This window comes from Ixodes scapularis, unplaced genomic scaffold (assembly GCF_016920785.2).
Source record: "Ixodes scapularis isolate PalLabHiFi unplaced genomic scaffold, ASM1692078v2 PGA_scaffold10__122_contigs__length_95168666, whole genome shotgun sequence".
Taxonomy (NCBI): Eukaryota; Metazoa; Arthropoda; class Arachnida; order Ixodida; family Ixodidae; genus Ixodes; species Ixodes scapularis.
In genome coordinates, this window is record NW_024609836.1 from 31,128,955 (window position 1) to 31,151,796 (window position 22,842).

Genomic DNA, 22,842 nt, shown 5'->3' on the forward strand with positions numbered 1-22,842 from the left:
CTGAAGAGCTCCTACAACATTTGCAAGACGTAACAATGAAAGCAGCGTTCCAGCGTTCCATCATGCATGAGCCACTGTCCAATACAAGCGTCTATCGATATACGGTAAAAAGGGACCAAGAGGCCTTAGAAAAATCAACAAAACAAATATGTAGTCCTTCCAACTTTTCTGTTATTTTTTCACATGGCATCCTCGAGCAAGATGGTGAGCGTCATGACGCATAACTAAAACGCGAACTAAAAATAGTCACATTGGCAGGCCAGGTGTACTGCAAAACTTGAGATCTACTTGCCTTCCGAAGCGAAATGACGGGAATACAAATGATTCGAGCCGAACGCCTAATTGCCTCCAGTCAAATGGCTCGCAAATTCTTACCTGTGTAGGTATTTCCTCTGTATTGAAACCATGGGTAGTACAATTCTTAGAAATGCTGGGCTGTTTTTACGGGAACTAATATCTTTATTCATAGTCAACACGCCCATAGGAACAAATCAAGCCAGGTCAACCAATATAGGGTGATTCCACGTCAGTTCATGCAATGATGGTTCGCGTCATAATTTAGATAGTCCGGCTTCTGGGCGCTGCCATCTTGCCTGGCTGGGGTGCGCTTGGGCGAGTCATAATCCTATTACGAAGCCTTGCTAAGGCGTCGGAATCGGATTATGGGCGCGCCCAAGAGCGCACCCCACTGAGGAAGATGGCGGCGCCTTGAGACCGGACTTGCAAACGTGTATACAGGGTGATTCAAGGAGACGGCAGGCTCTTTAAATCGACCGGAAAATTCGGTTTCTTAACCTATCGCGCAACGACTTTGTGCAGCGTTGCCCGCAGATGGTGCATTTTTTTTTTCTAAAATTTGCGAAGAGCGAACTTTACCTGAGGAAAAAGTAAAGAAAGAAAAAGGCTTAGCTCCTAAGGAAACGCAGCGACGCCACCGGTCTGCAAACAACACTGCGCCGTTTCGAACGGGAGACAAGAGATGGCGCAACAAACGCCGCCAACGAACGAGCATACGGCGCCGAGAGCAGGCCTTTTTAGCACACGATCTTTTCGACTCAAAAGCGGCGCGCGTTCCGCAGGCGGTGACAGTCGCAGAAACAAAAAAGACAGGCACGGTAACAGCAAGGAACTGCAGTTCCTTGTCTGCTAAAAACGCCGGTTCTCGGCGTCGTCTGCTCGTTCGTTGGCGGCAGTTGGCGTCGCGACCGCTTGCGCCATCTCTTGTCTCCCATGCGAAACGGCGCCGTGTTGTTTGCAGACCGGTGGCGCCGCTGCGTTTCCATAGGAGCTAAACCTTTTCGAGGTGGAGCCCGGCGCACGCAATGGCTTCTTTACCCACAAAGAAATTGCCTGCGATTGTTGATGGCTTCTGGGATGGCATGTTCGGATGGCAACATGCTCTACGCTATATGCAAGTTCTGTCCGCCTCGGCCTCTTAGCTCACAGTACGATGCAACATCGAATCTTACGAAGCATCTGGAAGTTAGCGAGTGAAATAATGACGGCAATAAGACCGATACAAATAAGTGTCTTATAAGTTGATTGTGTTAGATATTTTTCGTCAGCGACAGGAAAACAACTACCCTGTGGCCACTTGACGTCCAATATTTGTCGCCGTTTGCGAAAATAACTGAAGCACGGCCGATTACCCCCGGGGCATTGCATGCCAGTTTTAAAAACACAGTATAGTGGAATGAAAGGGCATTATAATATATTGGGTTTAACGTACTTTTACTTTACTTTGCAGGTATATTGTATTTATAGTACCTTACTTCAGGTACATTGCGCCCGGTGTACTTTTACTTTACTTGAAGTACATAATCTCTAATGTAGTTTGTACTTCACTTGAAGTACTTTCTAGAAGTACTTTACCCAACACTGCTAAGAACTGATCACTGACTTTGACAACTTGCAAAAACACCCATTAGTTTTTCTCTCCGCGCAATGAAGGACGCAGAAAAAACTAAAGGAAAGAAAGAACTTTCCCCTCCTCAACTCGCAATTAGTACAAACGGTCACGTTATCTGACGTTAATTATATACCGCCAGTGCTCATCATATCATGGGCTGGGGTCTGCAAAGTGTATAGAGCGTGGGCTGAGCTTCAGACATTGTTAGAGTTCGGCTATTCTCATCTTTGATTGAACAAGAGCCATTACCCGAATGTTTGGCGATGCTGATTGTCATAAACCCGAGCATGCACAAGACTCGGGCTCATGACAATCGAGTTCACGTGACTCGCGGTGCGAAGTCGTGATGTCATGTGATGTCACTGCATCAACATCGGCAATAAATCTAGTTACGTTCTCATTTTAAGTGACTTGACGCAGTGAGTAACGTCACGTGACTTCACGGGGCCGCGTGACATGAAATTACTTGACAGCATGTCTTGACACTACGATTTCATGTGACTACATGGCACATGATTAATCATAGTGTCGATACAAAGGCACCACGAAAACCCACAATTTCTCATACATTACAATTTTGTATATGGCGATTTGATTAATACATAGAAATACTGCTGCCGATTCAGGGGCTTCCCCAGGAATTGAAATTAGGGGAAAGTGTGTAAATTCATGAATGGGGGGGGGGGGGGGGGGGGGGGGGGGGGGTTCCTTGGGGGTGTGAAGGGAAATCAATGTGCATATTTTTGTATTCTCAAGCATTCAATTTATGACACTAACAAAATAGAAAAAAAAATACCGTGAACCGTTTTAAACCGGTTACTGTTATCATTTTTTTTTCTTTTTTTTTTAGTTCAGTTCCGGGTAAAGTTTAAGAAGGCGGCGAGGATTTCGGTTCGACCAAAAATAACGGTTCGGTTCCGGTTAGACAGTCTGCTTGAAATACGCAAGAACAACAATACAATTGTTAGAGATCTGTTGAGATAAGCGTGATTGATAAGTGGACTGCATGCGCAGTGCCAAAGACGCTGGCGAGGAACGCTTTCAATATGGTGATGCTCCATAGCGACCTTGGAGCGACTTGTTCAGAGCGACCCTTCTGAAGCTTCGAAGATTCGAATGGACCGAAATGGCGATTGCCACAACTGAGACCGATCTTTACCCGTCTGTTGTCGGGGGTCTGCGTCTCTTTCAATCAAGCGATGGCGCTTGATAGACTTGATCACCGGTATCTGTTCGAAGTCCGGACAGGCTCGTCCTACCTTCCTCCCCTCGTGCAGCCAGAGGTTCCCCCCCCCCCCCCCCCCCCCCCTTTTTACCGGTAGTCGGCACCTGTGGCCAATTTGCAAAATACAAAAAAAAAATAATAATAATAATAATACGAAGTGTTTAGCGTTACGTCCGACGTAACCCAAGTTACGTCCAGATCTCCGCCTTCCCTAAATTCATGACAAAGAGAGAGAAAGAGGAGGGCAGAGGGGGGAGGGGGAGGCTACGCGTTTCAGTGCTCCGTCCGGATGTAACACTAGCCACAGCGAAAATCAAATCAAAATTATGGCCAAATCAGTTCTTCAAAACTTAGCGTGAACATATTTTTAGGGAGGATATGTCGCCTTCGATTCTATTGCTTTGAATCAAGTACGCTGTGAATTATTACCGCTAAACGACAATGGAACTGGGAAGACAACACGAAGGGGACAAGACATACAAAAGTAAGCGCAAGTGGGTCTGCTAGTGGCACGTAATTTTGAATTACGCGCCAATATTCCAGCCGCCGCAGCCGCCGACGTATAAAAAAAAAATTAGGCAGTGCGATGTGGACGCTAAACTTACACATTATAAATCTTTTTTTTTTAATAATATGAACTTATAACAATATTTAAAATTTATTTTATTTGTTATTGTTTTCTTTAGTTTTTAGTGGTTTTTGGAAATAAGCGTCTACCGCCAGATAACGCAGCTGTACACCCTGACGATGGCGCGCGCAAGCGCAACTCGCTTTTTGTCCGAGGTTGCTCTTCTCTAGCGTAATTAAAACTCTATGAATGGAGGCAGGCGAAGTTGGATCGTAGGGTGAAGGCGGTGAAACTGGTGAAACGTGCTTTAGTAAATGCATGCCTCAAGAGTTAGTGTTCGCTGGTTTTCAGCTCGACAGGCACTCAACTGCAAGACAGTGATATCTCGTAAGACGGAGAGAATGTGCGGTCCTTTGCGGCAACGGTCCGTTTCGAAATTTGTGACGGTGCCACCCGGTCATCAGATGAACGTTTTCGACAGAAAGGCCAAAACTCGTCACAAAAACTTGGCTGCTTCTGATCCCAACGGTGAAGTTTACGACTATTTAAAGAGTGAAGTAAGTGTGTGGGCATCTTCTTGGGGTATTCCTTAGGATAGGTATGAAGTCTGTATTAAGCGGGCAGTCTCGTCGGACTTCATTGGCGAAGTAGCAGTTTCGTTTTCGAACCTTTATCGGAAAAACTCGCTTGACGTTTGATTCTCGCTCCACCGGATTGTGTGCATCGGCTCATGTTGTGGTGTGGACGACTTGCCTCTCTGCGGCGCCGCGGCTCTCCTGAGCTAAAATAAATACTGTGGATCGCGCGTATGAAGGCACAAGCGTGCGCGTTGACCGCCGAGAAACGAAGACCGGTTATTTGGGCGTTTTAGTTATGACTACGACGGGTAGATGGCGCTGCCTGTGCCAGTGAATGCTTGACTTTTGGAAACGCAGTGCTATGCATGAAATCCGAAGTGCATGCGAGACTAGAAGGTACGGAAGTAAAACAGCGCGGAGTAGGTAGACTGGCTTTGGGGGCACATTGCACAACGCCAAACCAGGGAGTACAAGGAGACATGGGATGGGCATCATTTGAGAGCAGGGAAGCGGTGAGCAAGGTAGAATTTGAGGATAGGTTGAGGCAAATGGACGGGGAGCAATGGGCACGAAAGGTTTTCAGCTATTTATACATGAGGAGTGTAGACACAAAGTGGAGACAGCGCACTAGGAAATTAAGAGGAAAGTTTTTGGGCTATAGCGAAGGTACGGAAGAGCAAGTCTCAGTTAAGAAGAAAGTTAAGGCCACAGAAAGAGATTGGTGGCTAGAGGGACTGCAGACAAAGACGGCTCTGGAAAGCTATAGATTAAACAAAACAATTATTGCCAAAGAAAGCATTTATGACAATTCTAGGGGAAGCTCATTGCTGTTTGAGGCAAGAACGGGTGTTCTGCGAACCAGAACATACAGAGTGAAGTACCAGGAAATGGATACAGTGTGCACTGCTTGTGGAGAGGAGGACGAGACGGCTGAGCACTTGATACTCTACTGTAAAGGGCTTCACCCTATGCCTACCGAAGACAGCATAGATTTAATAAAGTCATTGGGTTTTAGAGACAGCGAAGAGAGAGTGGATTTCAAGACTGTAGAGATTACCAAGCAAAGATTAAGTGAATGGTGGCAGAAAGCGAGAGAAAACTAGGTAGTTTCTTATCCACTGATGGCAAGGGGGTTTCATAGCCTCACTTTCTTTGCACTGCGGAGTGAATATAGATTTCACATTTAAATATTCTAAGCTTAAACGGTAAAACAAAATGGCTAGGTGGCGTAAGCTACCGCCCGATCCAAAGGGCTCAGCCGTATTCATCCATCCATCCAATGCTAGTAAATACAAGAAGTATGGACATGTGATGGTGCAGAATATCTCAGTGAGCATGAAAAGTATATAATAGGTAAGGGCAACGGAAATGCAGCTGTAATGAAAAATGGAGCACTTTGGGATTACAACAGGTATGAGGTGGTGAGGGAGATTTGGAAAGGGTCACAGTCTGGCTTGACTTTTAGAAACGCAGTGCTATGCATGAAATCTGAAATGCATGCAGGACTAGAAATGAAACAGCGCAGAATAGGTAGGCTGGCTTTGGGGGCACATTGCAAAACTCCAAACCAGGGAGTACAAGGAGACATGGGATGGGCGTAATTTGAGAGCAGGGAAGTGGTGAGCAAGATAGAATTTGATGATCGGTTGAGGCAAATTGATGGGGAGCAATGGGCACGAAAGGTTGTCAGCTATTTATACATGAGGAGTATAGACACAAAGTGGAGGCAGCGCACTAGGAAATTAAGAGGAAATGTTTGGGCTATAGTGGAGTTACGGAAGAGCAGGTCTCAGTTAAGAAGAAAGTTAAGGCCACAGAAAGAGATTGGTGGCTAGAAGGAATGGAGACAAAGACGGTTCTGGAGAGCTATAGATTAAACAAAACAGTTATTGCCAAAGAAAGCATTTATGACAATTCTAGGGGAAGCTCATTGTTGTTTCAGGCGAGGACAGGTGTTCTGCAAACCAGAACATACAGAGCGAAGTACCAGGAAATGGATACAGTGTGCACTGCTTGTGGAGGGGAGGACGAGACGGCTGAGCACTTGATACTCTACTGTAAAGGGCTTCACCCTATGCCTACCGAAGACAACATAGATTTAACAAAGTCATTGGGTTTTAGAGACAGCTAAGGCTGAAGGAACTTGTCTCGGCTTGTTTCCTCATTTTAACAGGGCACCAAAGAACTTGGCTGTAATGTAGGGCGTCTTGGTCAACAACTTTTTTTGCCTCCTGTTCGGCATGCGTTGCCATTCCATATAGATGTTGTGTGCACAACGTCGCACTGTTTCATGAACTCCGGAGAACTGTAACTGGTAATTGGAAGTTTGTTGTCACTCACCATATTGTGGGGAAGGACATGGGGCACAAAGAACTCTTGACAGAACTTCATCACAGCTTCTACTGTGGTGCACTTCAAGTGCCAGTTCAAAATAAAATTAGTAGTAATCAGTAATGATAACATACTGTGGCATCAGAACAGGCAGGGCAGGGGTGGGGGGTGATTGCCCCATCCCCCTCCCCCCCCATATATTTTAGAAATTTAATGGAAACAATATGGGGAAGAGGTAAAAAAATCGCTCTTGTGCCCCTCCCTCCCCCCCCCCCCCCCCCCCCCCTTCCCAGCACCACCACCGCCATCTCCCAAATAGTTCTGAAACCTCTGATCACACACTCTTCTCCCGCTTTGTGGAAAAAGTCCATACCAACTGTCTGCCAAAGTAGCTCTGGTACGTTATGGCCCATCATGGGTGGTTATTGGCTCTGGGGTTTGTGGTGCCTGCAGTGAGCACAACTCTCTGCTTTCTCTCTGATGTCTGCTGACATACCCAACCAAAAAATGATGCCCCCGGCACATTGATTCATCTTTTCAGTTCCCCTATGAACTACACATAGGAGGTCCACAGTGATTTCCCTACACACCCCCTAGAGGGGTTGTACACCCCCCTTTTTCTCTGAAGGCACCCCCTTAATTCGCAACGACTCCTCTATTCTCAATGCCCCCCCCACCCTCTCCCCTTAAAAATTTAGACACTGCCTAGTTTCAATTCCTGAGGAAACCCCTGGAGGTCCAGGACACAGTTCCTCATACTGTTGGGGTGTTCAGTCCTTTTGACCGATAGAGTAAGTCATCTTTTCATGGATCTTGTCATGATATGGCCAGTAGGGTCCGTATTGCCTTCAGGACTGCACAAGCTTGCACACTCCCTTAGGGTGCGAAGGTTTTCATCCTGGTTCGTTGCAAGTTTGGTCTGCTGGAGTCTTCCTAAAGGACTGCTAGCTCTTGAATGCCATTCACTTGAAAGTGTTCTTCATCTGGTACCTTCTTTTTTTGAAGGGAGCTGTGACGGCATTTGCTGTTAACATCTCCTTTCCAGGCTTGTACTGTATCTGCAGTGAGTACTTCTGGAGAGTCAGGCACATCCCCTGCTGATGCAGTGGGCATTGGTGTAGAGCTTTCTTGAAGATTGCTTCTAAAGGGCACTAGTCGCTTTGCATCAAGATGCATTGTTGGGCAAAGATGTAGCTGTGGAAGCGAGTTCAGCTATGCACAATAACCCATCTTCCTCTCAATTGGTGTGCAATTCTTTTGCACTTCAGTCATTGAGCAAGAAGCTTAAGCTAGGGGATGTTCATTCTGCAGAGTTATGGCTCCTACTCCACGCTAGCTAGCATCTACCCGCAACACAAGCGGCTGCATTTTGTCGTAGTATGCCAGGGCAGTTTAAAGACTTTCAAAGCTTTCCCGTTGGGACTTTGTCCATACCCAAGCATTGGCCTTCTTTAGCAGGTCTCGAAGAGGAGCGCTCATCTCCAGCATGGTTCTGGATAAATCTGGCAACAAAGTTCCCCGTGCCTAGAAACGTCTAGAGTTTTTTCTCATTTTACGGCACTTGGACTGCAAAGACGTCCTCTGCTTTGTTCGGGTCTACTGAGATCCCTTTATTGGTCATCACAAGCCCAAAGTAGTGCACCTCAGTTTTACAAAACTGGCATTTCTCCAAGTTCAGCTTGAGGTTCACCTCTTGGCACTGCTGCAAGACACTGTGTAGGCATGCGTCGAGCCCTTTTTTTCTCGAGCCCTACACGAGTATGTCATTCATAACTATGTCGACACCAGTGAGACCTTGGTGCATTGCTCTTTGGAAAACCTCTGGGGCAGTTGCAGTGCCAAACGGCATTCAAAGGAATCTATCTTCTGTAGGGCGTGCTCATGGTGCACACCCTATGGAGGCATGTGCACATATGTTGCATACTCTCAGGGTGCACGAGCTGGGTTTGTCAAGTTTGATCTGCGAGAACCCTCTGGCAGCATTCAAAGTAGAAAATTACTTGGTGTTCTCAATCTGTGTCACAATGTCTTCAGGCATCGGCATGTGGTAACACTCTCTTTTGGGTGCTTTGTTGAGGTCAACAGGGTCCAAGTATATTCCGACTTTCATTTTTCTTGGCAACCACAGCCATCTGTCTGACACGTTCAGTTTGCTCGGTGGCAGAAGAGCTAGTGCAATGCTACAGGCTGGCTTGACTATGCCTTAAGATCCTTGGTGACCCTTATGTGGTACACCACACCACGTAGCTCACCTATGCCTTTGAAAGTCTCTTCAAACAGGCATGCTGCCTGGTAGGGTTGTTCTTCTCCTGGGACAGTTTACTTCTGAGGGTTGCTTATACTGGTTCTTGCACAACAAAAAAAAAAAACGACGACTGGAGCAGTTTTATGTTTGCTGGACACTTGTAGTGTTACCTTGCCAGCAGTTTTTTTTTTATTTCTTTTCCTGTTCAAATTATGAGCTTAGAAATGTGCTGCTTGGTTCTAGTTCCTTGCATGTGATGGCCCTTGGTTGCTGGAGTGGCATGACTAAACAGTTTGCCCCGGTGTCTAGGTTGCACACCACTGGCTCGCCTTCTATCTGTAGTTCAGTTTTCCAGGCTCCACTCTTTTTCGTGTGCCCCGACAAGACAGTGTGCAGAAAGTAGCTATCTTCGCATTCTAAGCTGTTCACTTTCCGAGGCGTCATCTGTATGGACGCTCTCTTAGTTGGCTTGTTTGACAGACACACCCTTGCAAATTGGTTTAGTTTGCCACACTGCTTGCACTTCTTGCCCTCCACAGGGCAAGCTTGATTCTTGTGGGACGCATAACCACACTCTGCACACAGTTTGTCCTTTTGGGCAAGGTTTACCTTTTGGGGGGTGCCCTCACGCTTGTCAATGTTTTCATGAGATCCTTTGGTCATCCTTTTCAGAATCTATCCGTTGAATCGCAGAGAAACAGACTGTTATTTGAGTATTTTAGTTCTGACTCTGCCAGGTAGATGGCGCTGCTTGTGTCAGTAATGTTTTTTATAATGGTGCCGCTGGCTGCAAGTATTAATGTCAATATGTTTTCGTTGTTCTAGGCTGGGTACCGACTGGCGGACAGGGTTTTTGACATCAAAAGGTACTGAACACTTCGAAGTTAACCAAATCCGAGGTACTTGAAAGTTGGTAAACAAACGAGCCTATGTACGATCATCATGGAGGTAGGAAGCTTCTGGAGGCTACGGGATGCCACCAGAGGTGAAGCCGGTGGAGACTTCCGGTTGGAGAGACATGCCCCCAACGATGACCAAGAATTGGACGGAAAGGACAACTGTTCTTGCGCCAACAGCTGTTTTGGTCCCCCTTGGGGGCATTCCCACTGACCGCAGCCTCAACTTTAGGCTTCACTTGGGAGTTGCTTGTTTGACTGGCTTGAGCCGACATGTTGCCTCTTCTTCCTACCTCAATGACGGTCATATTGTGCTCTTTTTTTGTTTCTCAAGCTTGTCTTTGTGATTTTTTACTATGAATATTTTTGCTGTATTTATTGATAGAGGCACTTCATATACTGTAAACAACTTATTTTTCAGGGGCTAAATATTTCGCGATTTGGGGAAAAGCTGAAGTTTTGGAATAATTTGCGGGTTCTAATTTTCGCGACGCGGTGGGATCTCAATATAGATTCCAGTGTGTGTACATTTTACGAGAATTGTTCACTGGACCTATTTTTATTGAATTGTAGGCGATTCGCGAGATTCACAAAAATTAGGTCCTTGCAAAAATTAAGTCGTTTAGAGTATGTTATTTTATAAAAAAGACAACTAAACTTTTTACCCTTAAAAGACCTGTGCAACAATTTCAGTGCTTTGCTTAAATAATTTGAAAGTTGGCATCTCAACCTTTCTGAGGTAAAGAACAAAACACCGCTTTTGCCTGCATGTCCTAGTTTTTATTTTAAAAATTGACAAAAATTGAGATTTTCGACACCTCTCAACTCCTTCATCATCTTCCAAGCCATGTGCGCTGTGACGTAACAGGGGGACACGCTGGGTTCCGGTGAAGCTCTCTGTCTAGAGCCATCAGTGAGCACCGAGAATTCACCTGCTCGCGAACACATGACCACTTGCTTAAGCGGCGCAATCAACATGGCGACAGAGGAAAGTGCCATTGTGTTCGTCCGGGTTTGGCCATCCTCGTCCGGCTCTGCCCCTGTCTCCCTCCGGCTTCTGGTGGCTGTTTGCGGTAGCAGATAGAGCTGACGGTTTTGTTGACCTCGGATAGATGGCGCCACTAAAACTCTGTATAATAAAAGTTTTGTCGATGATACCAGGTTTTTGACGCATTTAAATTTATACTGGAACGACAAGATTTTAGAAAAATTACCTTTTATCGAGCAGGTATTTTCTGTTTTTTCACTGTTTTTTCATTGACAACTTGCTATCTTTTTACAACTCCCCCTTTTGACATCACACCGCATGGTTCTCATGGCCGCCACTCACAGCTGCAGGTCGGAAAATACTCCAATTTTTGCCTCGCGATTACGCGGCGAAATCACAACATTTCGAAGGAAGGAGATGTATTTTCTGTCCTGTGTGACAAGATAAACAATACCAGAAGTAGAAGATGCAAATTCTTTTAACGTTAAAATCATTGCACAGCTCCTTTAAAGACCTCGTCCCACTTGAGCGATAAAAATAGCGAAAAGCGATAATGCGTGACAAACGGCACCGACAGACAACCTGTTTGTCAGAGTACGCCGTCCCACCTGGCAGACATGATGCAGAACCCACAAGCAAGGAAACTTGTTTTGTAGTGGGACTCCAGTTGGCAACAAAGCACTTCAGAATACACAGAAACAGAGTCGGGTGACACGTTTTTCGTGTAATATGCTCTGACAAACGCAATAAAAGTAGAGGCGATTGCTTTTTTTGTATTATTAAAGCTTTTATTTAGTTTTTATTTGTCATTGGCAGCCTGCAAACCATCATGACAATTGACACCAAACTTTTTCCAAACTCTAATTTCCAAATTATTCCTTGTTTGGGTTGTTCAAGACGTTTGAGATCCTAAGTGCTGCGGAATTTCACTCCAATTTCGAGAACATTCTCATTCAAATGATTGAACACAGGCATTTGCTGTGGGATATACAGCACTTTGACTATCGCAAAGCTTGATGGCAAGTCTCTTACCTGCTGGAATGGCTTGCCGAAACGCCTTGTCCTATGTTGTGGTGAGCGGTCTTATACTGTCCCATAACTCCTCGAACATCAGCGTATCGTGTGTCTTGAAGCACCGCCTGGTGCACAGGCTTTCGTGAGCAAAATCAGCAACGGCAAAACCAGCTACGGCAAAACCAGCAACAGCAGCAACAGCGACATGCCATGTCAACTGCCAGCAAACAAGCCATGAGCACTCCAAGCCTCGGAGGGACTGGAACGAGCAGAAGCCGAAGTGGCCAAGACCATGGCCGAGCGAACCGAGGGGAAAATGGGAAGGAGGGTAGAAGGACAGGAAGAGAGGCAGCAGAGAGTATAAGCAAGCAAGGAGGATAAGTTTGTGTTTTAGAAATGTTCCTCGGTGGGACCACTCTCGACGCTTCCAGTCGGACAACAAACAAGAACTTTTCCATCGTGTGTCGGGGGTGCTTGTAGCCACTGTGGAACGAGAGGACGCAGAACTTTGTGGGGTTGCTGGACAAAAGTCAGTGTTTGTCGCTCTAGTGGAACGAGGCTATGAGGGGTCACATAGGTTTTGGTAGAAAGAGCATCATTGTCTTCTTCGTTCGTCCCTGTTGGATGTGCAGCTTCTCATCCAGACCTCATGACATGCCACCCGTATAGGTTCTTAGCTGGATCCCATAAATTGCATTCCCCTTCTATTGCTATATCACCTTCTATGCAATGCAATTGCATTGCATAGAAGGTGCAGTTTGAAGCATGAGCAGTTTGAAGCATGAGTTGGAGAAGCCAACCATACGATCGAATTCAATTGAGTGACGCTACATTTTGTTTAAGCCCAACGTTTGCTAACAGGTCGTGCTTTCCCACCCCTCAGGAAATTCAGTGTTGCCGTCGAGCTTGGTTGCGGACGGGGCTATGTTGGCCAGCACTTGGACAATGTAAGAACTCTCTGCCCTCCTTGGCTTCGGGGCAGATGAATATATGTCACACTCGAACTGCTGCAAGAGGGTTGAGTAAGAGAAATTAACATATACGCACTTAGCAAGATAAAAAAAAAAAAAAAAAGATTTCAACATAAACATACTTCAGTGCTTGGTTTTACTTTGTATGTAGAAACTTCTTAAAAGAGCAGTATTGTCATATAGTATATACAGAAGTCGGACAAAGCTGTGACTCCATACTAACTGTGTGCAAAGCAATCATGGAAGGTGTTACATCATGATATATGCTCTTATAAATGTCTGAAAAGACCAAACAATAGGAGGTTGAATAAGGTATAAAATTTCCTCTTTTTAAAGCAAGTTACGGACCATTTTTGTACAGTTATAAAAAGGAGGAGCACCGAGAGCTAGGTAAAGATAGTGAGGTCCACGTGCCTTTCGTGTTTGAATCAGGTCGTATGGTCTTTTAAATGTTGCTCGTCGAATCAACGGTTGATATTGCTTTCTTTCGTACAGGAAGCTGTCGAATCGCTGATTCAGTGTGACACGTCGGAAGGCTATCTTGTAAGCATGCTGAATTTCCTTCTGAAAACTTTCCTGCCAGAGGTGCGAGAGACATGGCAGTTATTTTTAACAGTTGGCACAAACCTCTTCCCATACCTTTTTGGTCTCCCAGGCTCACTGCAAACCACCTCAAGATGTTCCCACAACAAGAATGGTAGTAGACGAAGAATTTCTCCCATTTGCTGACAACTCTGTCGACATTTTCCTGAGCAGCCTGAGGCAAGTACAAGTTGTAACAAGAATGTGTGTACAGTTTGTCGAAATATGTATTTGTTTGCTACAGAGAGTGTTTACATCTCAGCAATGCCTAAAAATCTATTTTTGAGAGATTGGTCTCCTTCAGTTGCTCTCTTATAGGCATTTTGGTCAGTAATTACGGTGAATGTTACTAAAATCCAGGCACCAGTGGTATTCGGACATTGAAACGTAAATGTGAAGATTTGATTGATTGATTGATTAGGAGGTTTTTGGCACAACAGCGACTTATACACCATAGCATATAATATGAGGATGCACATTTCACTGGTACGACAGTGAAAACTTTACTCTTTTCTAGGTGTGACATGGTCATATCTGAGGTAGCACCATGATCTGAAGGAGAAATTCAGAGTTTATGCTTGAAATTTTGAAAGCCTGAGATTGAGAGAAAAAACAGAAACCAACAGTCGGGGTGGAAAAAGCCCCAGCTAGGCTTTTCAACACTTATTTTAACACAGAATATGTTTTATCAGCCGAATTCCGTGAGAAAACCGTCGTGAAGAACCGTTTTATCAATTTCCACACTAAACTCGGCGGGTACATAGACGTCACGACCACTTCACACGGCCTCAGGTCACGTGACATCATTTACCGGGTAAATTGACATCATGTGACCTAAAGTGATGTGATTTCAACTCCTCGGCTAAATCTAGTGGGGAAATGACGTAACCACGTCGTGCCACCTAAAGTCGCGCGGTGTCAATTTCTGCAAAGTGGTAGTTTGCGCTCAACATGTTCCTGGCCTTCCGGTCTTTGTGGGCACGGTCAAGCTTGCATAATTTCTTCTCGTCAGGCTCGGGAGGTGGCACAGTTTCCAGTATTGGTTGTGCAGTACAAGTAATCCTATGGCTTGACGTTCAGTTAACGACACTGGGTCTCTCTTGTTTCAGCTTGCACTGGGTAAACAACCTACCGGGGACCTTCAAACAGGTAAGCAGGTAAAGCAGTTATTTGCGTTGCTCATAAATATCGGACTTGCATTGAAAGACTCTATGGCCATTGACGAGGTGAGAACGGCGGGGAGGAGCTTTGGTTGTCTTGCCTCCAGTGCAGGTTTCTTACCTTCGACGACGCTCCAGCGTCCTGTGAACTTTGAGCGCGCGTGCGCAGCCAAGGCGCAGTGGGAAGCATGCAGTGCGTGTTAGAGGCCTGAGGCTCAACGACTCGCCCTCCCGTTCTCATTCTATCTGTGACTATAATTGCCAATTTCGTATGGTGCAACGCTTCTCATCCATGCTCTCATCTATGGTCTCTAATCGAGAGCATGGATTTTTGTGTTTTAGCACATACGGGGCGAGGGTGTAAGGGCCAGCAGATTTGGCACGCCTTGCAAAATTCGAATTCTCATTGTACATACCTGAAACTGGGAAAGCAGTGCAAAAACGGTGGCCGTGTATTCCCTGTGCCCTATACCGGACGTTTGTCGTCTGCTCACTGGTTTGTGAGGTTGCCCCTTGGGGGTCATTATTTGATCATATATTTCGTTAATATTATTAATTATCACAGTTGCTTTGCTCATCGCCAGCATCTACTATTGGTTCTTAGCGTTTTTGCGTTTGGCAAGCTCGTAAACCAGTGTGCAGACAACAAATAAGCCGGTATAGGATGTAGGAAATATGTAACCGTCGGTTCTGCTTTATTTTTAATATTTCCCCAGCTCTGAGTAGTTGAGCTCTAGAGAAGCTAGACATAAAACTTCTTGTGAAGTGACATTTGTGGGCCCAATTTCAGGTATATGTACATCTGGAGTTTGAATTTTGCAAGAAGTGCCAAATGTGTTGGTCCTTTTGGCCTCACCCTGTACGAGCGCTTACTTTGTATGACATTCCTGTTTATGCTGTAGATGCCCTATATGGGGTAAGAGATATATTTTTACCTTTAAAAGAAAGAAATGTAAGCTATATTATTACGGCATCTTCACTGTTATTGTTGGTTCTAGGCAACTTTCTTTTGGTACGATATGATACCAAATAGTACAGACTTTATTTTCACCAGGTACATAAATGGGAGGCCAGGGGAAAGGCTACAAAAATGCAAGTTATTGTAGCTCAGAGTACAAAGATAAGTTATTTAGCACAAAGTACTAAAGCACTTCATTAAGTGCAGACTGCGAGTACTTTGCACTGTACTAAGTACCATGCAGTACAGAACTACCCAGGTACTAAGTACAGTCAAACCCGTTTATAACGATCAGCAGGAAGTGCTACAAGTAGTTCGATATAGCAAAAACCATTTACAAAGAACTTCCACAATGCGTTCGTTTTAAGGCGAGAGCTTATCTTTTTCTCTCATCTCTTCGCTTTCGCCTTGTAACAAAACACTAGGATGTGTTTTTTTTGTGTTTTTTTTCATGCGTGCAGAGTTTATTTTGCTCGCTTATATCCCCCTCTGAATAACTTCTCTTCGTAGCCAACCGCTTTGGGATTTTTTTTTTTTTTTTCTGTGCGTGTGTGCAGTGTTTTTTTAGCTTTCTCTATTTCTGAATCGCTTCTCTTTGTCAATTTTGTTCGCGGCTTGAGCTTTTGAAATTTTCTTTTTTAGATTTTTTTTTTTGGGGGGGGGGGGGGGGGGGGCGGAAGGCGTAAAGGGGAAGGGACGGGGACAGGCAAGAAGACGATTGTTCGCACGTTTTTGGAAGCCTTCTTGGGGGAAAAGTTTGATATAGCCAATTTGTTGTTCGTTATTAAAAGTACTTTTTACATCATTTTTATTTAAATTTTTTATAAGTTCAATATCGACAATAATTCGCTGTACGTGGGATCGTTCTAAACGGGTTTCACTCTACTACTAAAAAGTGTTTATCACGAAGAAGCACTAAACTGTACAAGTACAAATTAGTACAAAGATGGTGTGTTACAAGTACAAAGGTAGTGTGTTTAGAAAGTAACCTCGGTGTTTGCCCATGTCAGGTATACACGCGGAAAAAATAAAGTAAAAAATGAAGTGAAAAAAAATGAAACATTTCAATTAAACATTTTGAATTGGACAGCGCACAACATCGAGATTGCAATTAAAAAAAATTGTTCGATAGAAAAGGCAACGCACAACTTTCTTTCAGCTTTCTGTAGCTGTTTCTACATTTTGGAATTGGCTAAGGCTGTCTGGACAAGTACTGTAGAATACCGTGCATCCACCCATTCCACACTAAGCGTCCATTCCCAAATTTGTAAGATCTGAGAAAATATGCACACTACGCTTATATGTAAAATTAATGACCAGACAATTGCCCATCCCCCATTTTTTCGCAGTTTTCTCCAAATTTTGAGTGGTTTTTTTGCCAGTCTTGGGTTATAACTAGGGTGTGTATTTTCCGGTTTTAACCGAAAAACACCGATAAACATCCGTCGGTGACGAAAATACAAAATCGGTTAAAACCGAAAAACACCGGTGGTTGGATATTTTCGTCCTGGTTAAAACCGAAAAATACCGGTTGAAAAACACCGACCTAGCGAAACCCTTTCCCCGTAGAGGTTCGTCAAACGTGTTATCTCGTGGATCCTGCATTCTTCCAGTGTCTATACATGGCTTGCACGTGGTGTCAGTCCGCCCTCCTTTCTGGGGGTAAAAAGCGTCTAGTTAACGCAGTGGAAGCTAAGCTCTCACACGCCTTTCCCTCATTGTGTCTCCCATGGCCCCCTTTTGTGGAAATATTATAGCAGCAAAAGTACGCTCTCACGTGCGCTTTCCCCATTGTGTCTGGCCAAGTGATGTCGGTGCAAGCAACGTGTTCAGAGGTTGCTGTGGTTCCTGGAAGACACTGCCAACATCCGTGTCGTACAGGGCTACTGACCTTTGAGAACTGAGATGCGTTCATTGTTATCTGTTTAGTTTCCATTGGCTTTTGGGGAAACGGAAAAAAGGTTTTGTTGGCGTGGGGGTTTTCATCATTCATCATGGAGGAATCGTCGTTCTGGTTTTGCGTGCAAATTGCTAATCCGTGCATAAAAGTGGAGCTGCCAGAGGGATTTGTGCCCTATGAAAGTTTCTATCGGCTGGTCCTCCGAGACGAGCGCAAGCTGAGTGACCTAAAATCAGAGTTTCTTTGTTACCGCCAGTAGGCTGTGACTAGCACCGTTGATCCAGTGTTATTTTGGAAACTTCATTTACCTGACTGGCCACTACTGTCCCAAGCCTCGCTGGACATTCTGGGATTTCTGTGTCCAGCGCAAATGTGGAACGTGCGTTTTCAAAATTGCGGGTTGCGAACCGCAAGGAACGTGCTGCCATGACGGATGCAAGCCTCTCAAAGTATGACTGCATCTACTGTAAGAACCAAGCGTGAGAAATAGATGCTTCCTCGAAAATAAGTGTATAAAATATGTGAATAAAGTTGGAACTCTCTGTCCGTGATCAATTGCATTTTTTTTCACCAATAATCACAGATTTTAGCCTCGTCGTGAGACGTTCCACCGAAATACACCGGTGTTTCGAAAATAAATCAACACCGAAAAACATCCGCCGATTTTTCCCACAAATAAACACCGGAAAGTACACACCCTAGTTATAACGCGTTACTGTAATTTCGTTACTTTTTTGGTAACTTGTAACTGTAGTTCTATTACTTTTTCTGAGGTAACGATGAAAGTAACAACGTTACTTTTGTCATTACTTTCCAGTTTTTTATGGATATATCACTGAAGGAGTACAATTTAGCCATTCTTTGCACTTTCCAAATTGTCTTTTCCGACATTTCGAGTGTCAAGTTAGTTTTTACACAAACCTGCGAATACAGTCTTTCTCGCCAGTCACGACCCAAATATAGCCACGTGTAGATCTGGTGAAAAAAAAAAAATTTAGTTATGTTTAGCACGCGCTTATACTTCGTGACTGAACACTTACATCTTAGTATCTTGAAGAACTATCTCTTTTGCGGTTTTTCTTTTTTCTGCGCAAACGCTTTTCAATCGGGTGAATCAAACATGAATCTCCAATACACTCGGAGGGCCCTGCGAATGTTTCGTATTTTGATTAGTGCCACCACTCCGCACTGTGCATGTTTCGTACTTTGATTTGCGCCACTACTCCGGTGTAGTGTCAACAGTCGAGGCAAAATTTACTGCTGTTTGTGCGGGGTTTGTTTCTGGCTTGCCGGGTACGAACTGAAATATGTCCATGGGCTCTATGAACCCAGTGCAACCGTCAACGAGCCAGCAATGTGCTAGTGCTACCAAGGATATGAATGTTGGTAAGAACAAAGAAGAACTACCATGGCTGGCATACAGAGAGTATTTTGCTGTGGTGGAGGTGGTTACTAACAACTTGACCGCAGAAAACGGCACTCTGTTGCCTCAACGCCTACCCGGCAATCAAAAACCTGTTCCGGCGAAACAACACAGCAATCCCATCCAGCGCGTTAGACGAGCGCCTGTTCAGCAAGGGCAGGGACGTGTTCGTTATCAAACAAGGGAAACTTTCAGACACTAAATTTGAGAAGTAACTGGTGCTAAGTTACAATATGAAGTAAAAAGCACACTTTTTAATTTTATGCAAATAAACTTGATGAAAAGCGTTTTCTAGTTTTTTCTAATTTTTTTTGTGTTATAGAAAAGTAACTGAAAAGTAACGTCGTTACTTTTTAAAGGTAACTGTAACGAGTTCCTTTTTGTTGCGGTAACTAACGGTAACTTCGCTACTTTTTTCTGAAAGTAACTGTAACGAATTACTTTTCAAAAGTAACTTACCCAAGACTGGTTTTTGTCCAGTATTGTAAGGTAATTTTTTTTTTTAGTTGGAGAGGTGAAGAATTTTTAGAATTTCTCAAAAACCAGCAGTTTTAGCGAAGACTTTAACAAATTCCTACCAATAGGGTGGTTGAGAAAGAAAAACTTGGAGGACGCTTAAGCTTAGCCTTTAAGAGTGGAACAACTCTCATCCGACTATCATCTGGTTTATTTGGAAGAAACACGAGTTGACATGAAACGCAAACCATGAAATGCGTCCAGTTTTCTGTCCCCGCCACCTGTCAGACCCGCTGAAGGATGCCAACTTTTTGTCAGACGATGCCATCAACGCCGCACCGACGCATCTGTCTTTGTGCTTCGAAATGAAAAAAAGAAAAACCTTGAATATTTCTCTAGTCATTCTTTGACTGCGACGGCCTAAACGCGTCGTTTTCTTTAACGTGCGGTTACAATTGCACCTGTCGCAACGTACTGCCAAGTTGCCTGCTGGTGACTTGGCAGTACAGTGTGCTAGGATTGCGACATCCGACGGCACGACACCCCGGCTTTTGTGGCGTCGTTTGTGGCCACTTTGGGTCCGTTTGCGACGCGTGGACGCACTGGTTGGGGACACGTTGTGGGTGCCGCAGTGTGAACAACGTGCAGACGTGGCGCCATTCCTCATGTGGCGTCGGTCAGGGCTGCGGTCCTGCTTTGTGGTGCCTCCAACGGCTGGCGCTTTTTGGTTCTCAGGTCCAGACGGCCCTGAAGCCCGACGGGGTGTTCCTGGGTTGCGTCTTTGGAGGCGAGACACTGTACCAGCTGCGCGGGGCCCTGCAACTGGCCGAGACGGAACGCGAAGGGGTGAGGAACGACTCTGGTGTCCCGAGCTGTTGCCAAGCATCCGGGATGTCGTCGACTCTCGTTGAAGTCGCAAGTCTTTTCGGTCCCAAAACCAATTCTGATGACATATACCGTAACATTGTGAAAGTGCCCCCCCTTCGATGGATAACCCACCCTATTTTTTATATGATTTGTTAATTTTTTTTTTAAACGCCGATAGGTAGCCGATTTTAGTAATTGTGGTGCCCTGGCCAATCGTGGCCTCGGCCGAAATGGTGTTGGGTTGCTACAGCGGAAGATAAGGAAACATTGCTGACCGTACTTGTTTTTACCTCAAGAAAAAAAAGCAAGTTTTGCACATTGTTCAAATGCTGTGCGAAGTAATTCTTACGCGATTTAGTTGTTGGAGGCAAAAGCGACTTCGGAACGTGTACGTCTTGATAAGATAGCATACATCTATCCTATAAGTCACCTACATATGTCTTAATTCCCTACACAAAGGAGGAAATCAGTAATTCTCCGCGAGGAGCCGGACTTTTTTTACTACAGTTCTTGAGTTGAAAACGGGTATAGGAACGACGATTGTCTATGCTTCATTGCCCCTCAGTGTGAAAACAGGTTTGGCAGGTTGCAAAATACAAAAATAGCACTTTTATCATTTTTCTTGATTGCACACCAGCCCCACACCTTATTATCACCTGGCTTTCTCTCGCTGTTAGGTGGATTATCTCTTGGGGTGTTATGGTATGTTGGCTGCAGATATTTAGGTGCTTATTAAAGAAAAGAAGTTCTTGTTAACAGAACCTCCTAATCCTCAAATGTTTCGTCCATTCGTCCGTCTATCCGTTCGTGTTTTTCGCCACCAAATATAGCGGGTAATTGACATCACGTGTCCTATTCACCAATTCAGTTTCCCCGCTAAATTTAACGGGGAAATTGACGTCACATGACTCGTGCACCAATTCCGTTTTCCTGCTATATTTAGCGGGGAAAGTGACTTTATATGGGGGGACCTGTACAGTATCAGTTTAGTGCGCCTAGAACTATTTCGTTTGTGTTGCGGGTTGGCCTTTCGAGAAATACTACAACGAAATTTCGGCGCTTATTTCTTGGTCTATTCATGTTCACGGGAGCGGCATCACATCAGACGCACCAATCTCTCATTGAAAGAGACTCGAAAAGGAATTTTAAAAGGAATTAAATTATTAGCAAAGGGTGCCTGGTGGATGTCGCTAAAGCCTCGTTTGTAATGTCCGTCTAGGAACCTTAACAGGTGGTGACTATTTCGGGCCTTGAACCTGACGTCATCCAGCCAGCTCTCCGGCCACCACGAGAGAAATCACCGGGACTCTTTTTTGTGTGTCTCAGACGTCGCTATTGTCCCTCTACAAGATTATGGAACATTAACCCGTCACTCAAAATTCATACCAAAGCAGCTTTAGGGTTAGTTGTGGAGGCCCAATCACTGGCATGCTTCGGCTGCTTCGGTGGCTGGAACGGCTAGGACATCCTATCAACGTCAGCCTCGCCGTAGCTTTGCTCGTCCCGAGACAATCTATGTCACGATTGCGTTGGAAGTCACGTGGTCTCCGCTGGGCCTTCTCCGAGCGCTTGCCAGAGTGGGTCGTCTATAACGAAAAATACAGCCATTAGGCTCCAAATACAAACGTGCGATTGTCATTTACGAATATTCTGGATCATATTCAGCCTCTTTCTGAACATGACGGGTATATTCCGTTAAAGTATCCCTTTAATGAACATTTCAATGACTCAAGGAAGCAAACTTGCACTGCAGGGCTTCGGTGCACACGTCTCGCCCTTCGTGCAGCCACAGGACTTGGGTGGCCTCTTGCACCAGGCTGGATTCACCATGCTGACCCTTGTATGTTGTCCACCTCTAACACTGCATCAGTTTGGTCAAACTATCTTTTTGATGATATATTACAGAGATCCATTATAAAGTAAACCATGTTTTTTGCTCGTTTGTGTGTAGTATCTGTTTTGGATATTTGCAAGATGTTCACCCCTGTGTGATGCCTAACAGTGCAGTGGGTATATTTCTAAGTAAAAGAAATACCTATAAAGCACACTTGACTGCTATTCATTTATAGGATTAATTAGTAATGTTATGAATGAAATTGTTGGACAAACTGTAAGTTGCCATGAAAGTATTTTTACGTGTCGCATTTATCATTCTTAACTTTCATCAAGAAGCTTTTTAAGTAAAAGGTTTGATGAAACGGCTGCTTATACTTGCACTCAGTTTCATACTCAGTGAACACTGCTCATTTGTCACCCCGACGTTTTCGTCACCCCGATGTAATGACGTCACCCCGATGTAATGATACAGCTTGGAGCTTTTTGAGGCGAACCTAGTCTATCCGAGATTTCAGTTGCATGGCAGGGGTTCTTGAGCGGTCTAAATTAATTTTTACTCTTTTGCTGAGGTATTTATCCCTCAAGCTCATTGTCTGACGAATCTCAAGCCCTTAACATTTTGCGGTCGTTGAACTTACTCATCCATGTTCTACACCCTGCAGGATTCTGACGAGCTTGTGGTGAACTACCCGACTGCATTTCACCTCATGGCGGACCTTAAAGGTGGGCCTCGGTAGTGCGGGTACAACTCCGCCTAAAATAGTGTGCACCCTAAAAAATAAGATACACGTCGTGATTGGTTCTCTTTACGCAGGCATGGCAGAGAACAATGCATCATGGAAGCGCAAGTCCCACTTGCACAGAGACTCTATGGTTGCGGCAGCTTCTGTTTATCAGCGTAAAGTGTTTATTTGCTTATTCTACGTCTTGTTTGT

General features: G+C 44.8%; 1 protein-coding gene across 1 annotated transcript in view; it reads left to right on the top strand.

Annotated features, from left to right (window-relative positions):
- Positions 1–3,864: 3,864 nt before the first annotated feature.
- LOC8036279 (arginine-hydroxylase NDUFAF5, mitochondrial) overlaps positions 3,865–22,842 on the top strand; it is a 30,212-nt gene continuing 11,234 nt past the window's right edge. Inside the window, exons 1-10 of the mRNA XM_029971454.4 lie at positions 3,865–4,259; positions 9,682–9,722; positions 12,638–12,701; positions 13,221–13,268; positions 13,381–13,487; positions 14,417–14,456; positions 19,940–20,050; positions 21,825–21,911; positions 22,570–22,630; positions 22,722–22,805. Of these exons, the coding sequence (XP_029827314.3) occupies positions 4,017–4,259; positions 9,682–9,722; positions 12,638–12,701; positions 13,221–13,268; positions 13,381–13,487; positions 14,417–14,456; positions 19,940–20,050; positions 21,825–21,911; positions 22,570–22,630; positions 22,722–22,805 (886 nt within the window). The 5' untranslated portion in view covers positions 3,865–4,016. The remainder of the gene's footprint in view (positions 4,260–9,681; positions 9,723–12,637; positions 12,702–13,220; positions 13,269–13,380; positions 13,488–14,416; positions 14,457–19,939; positions 20,051–21,824; positions 21,912–22,569; positions 22,631–22,721; positions 22,806–22,842) is intronic.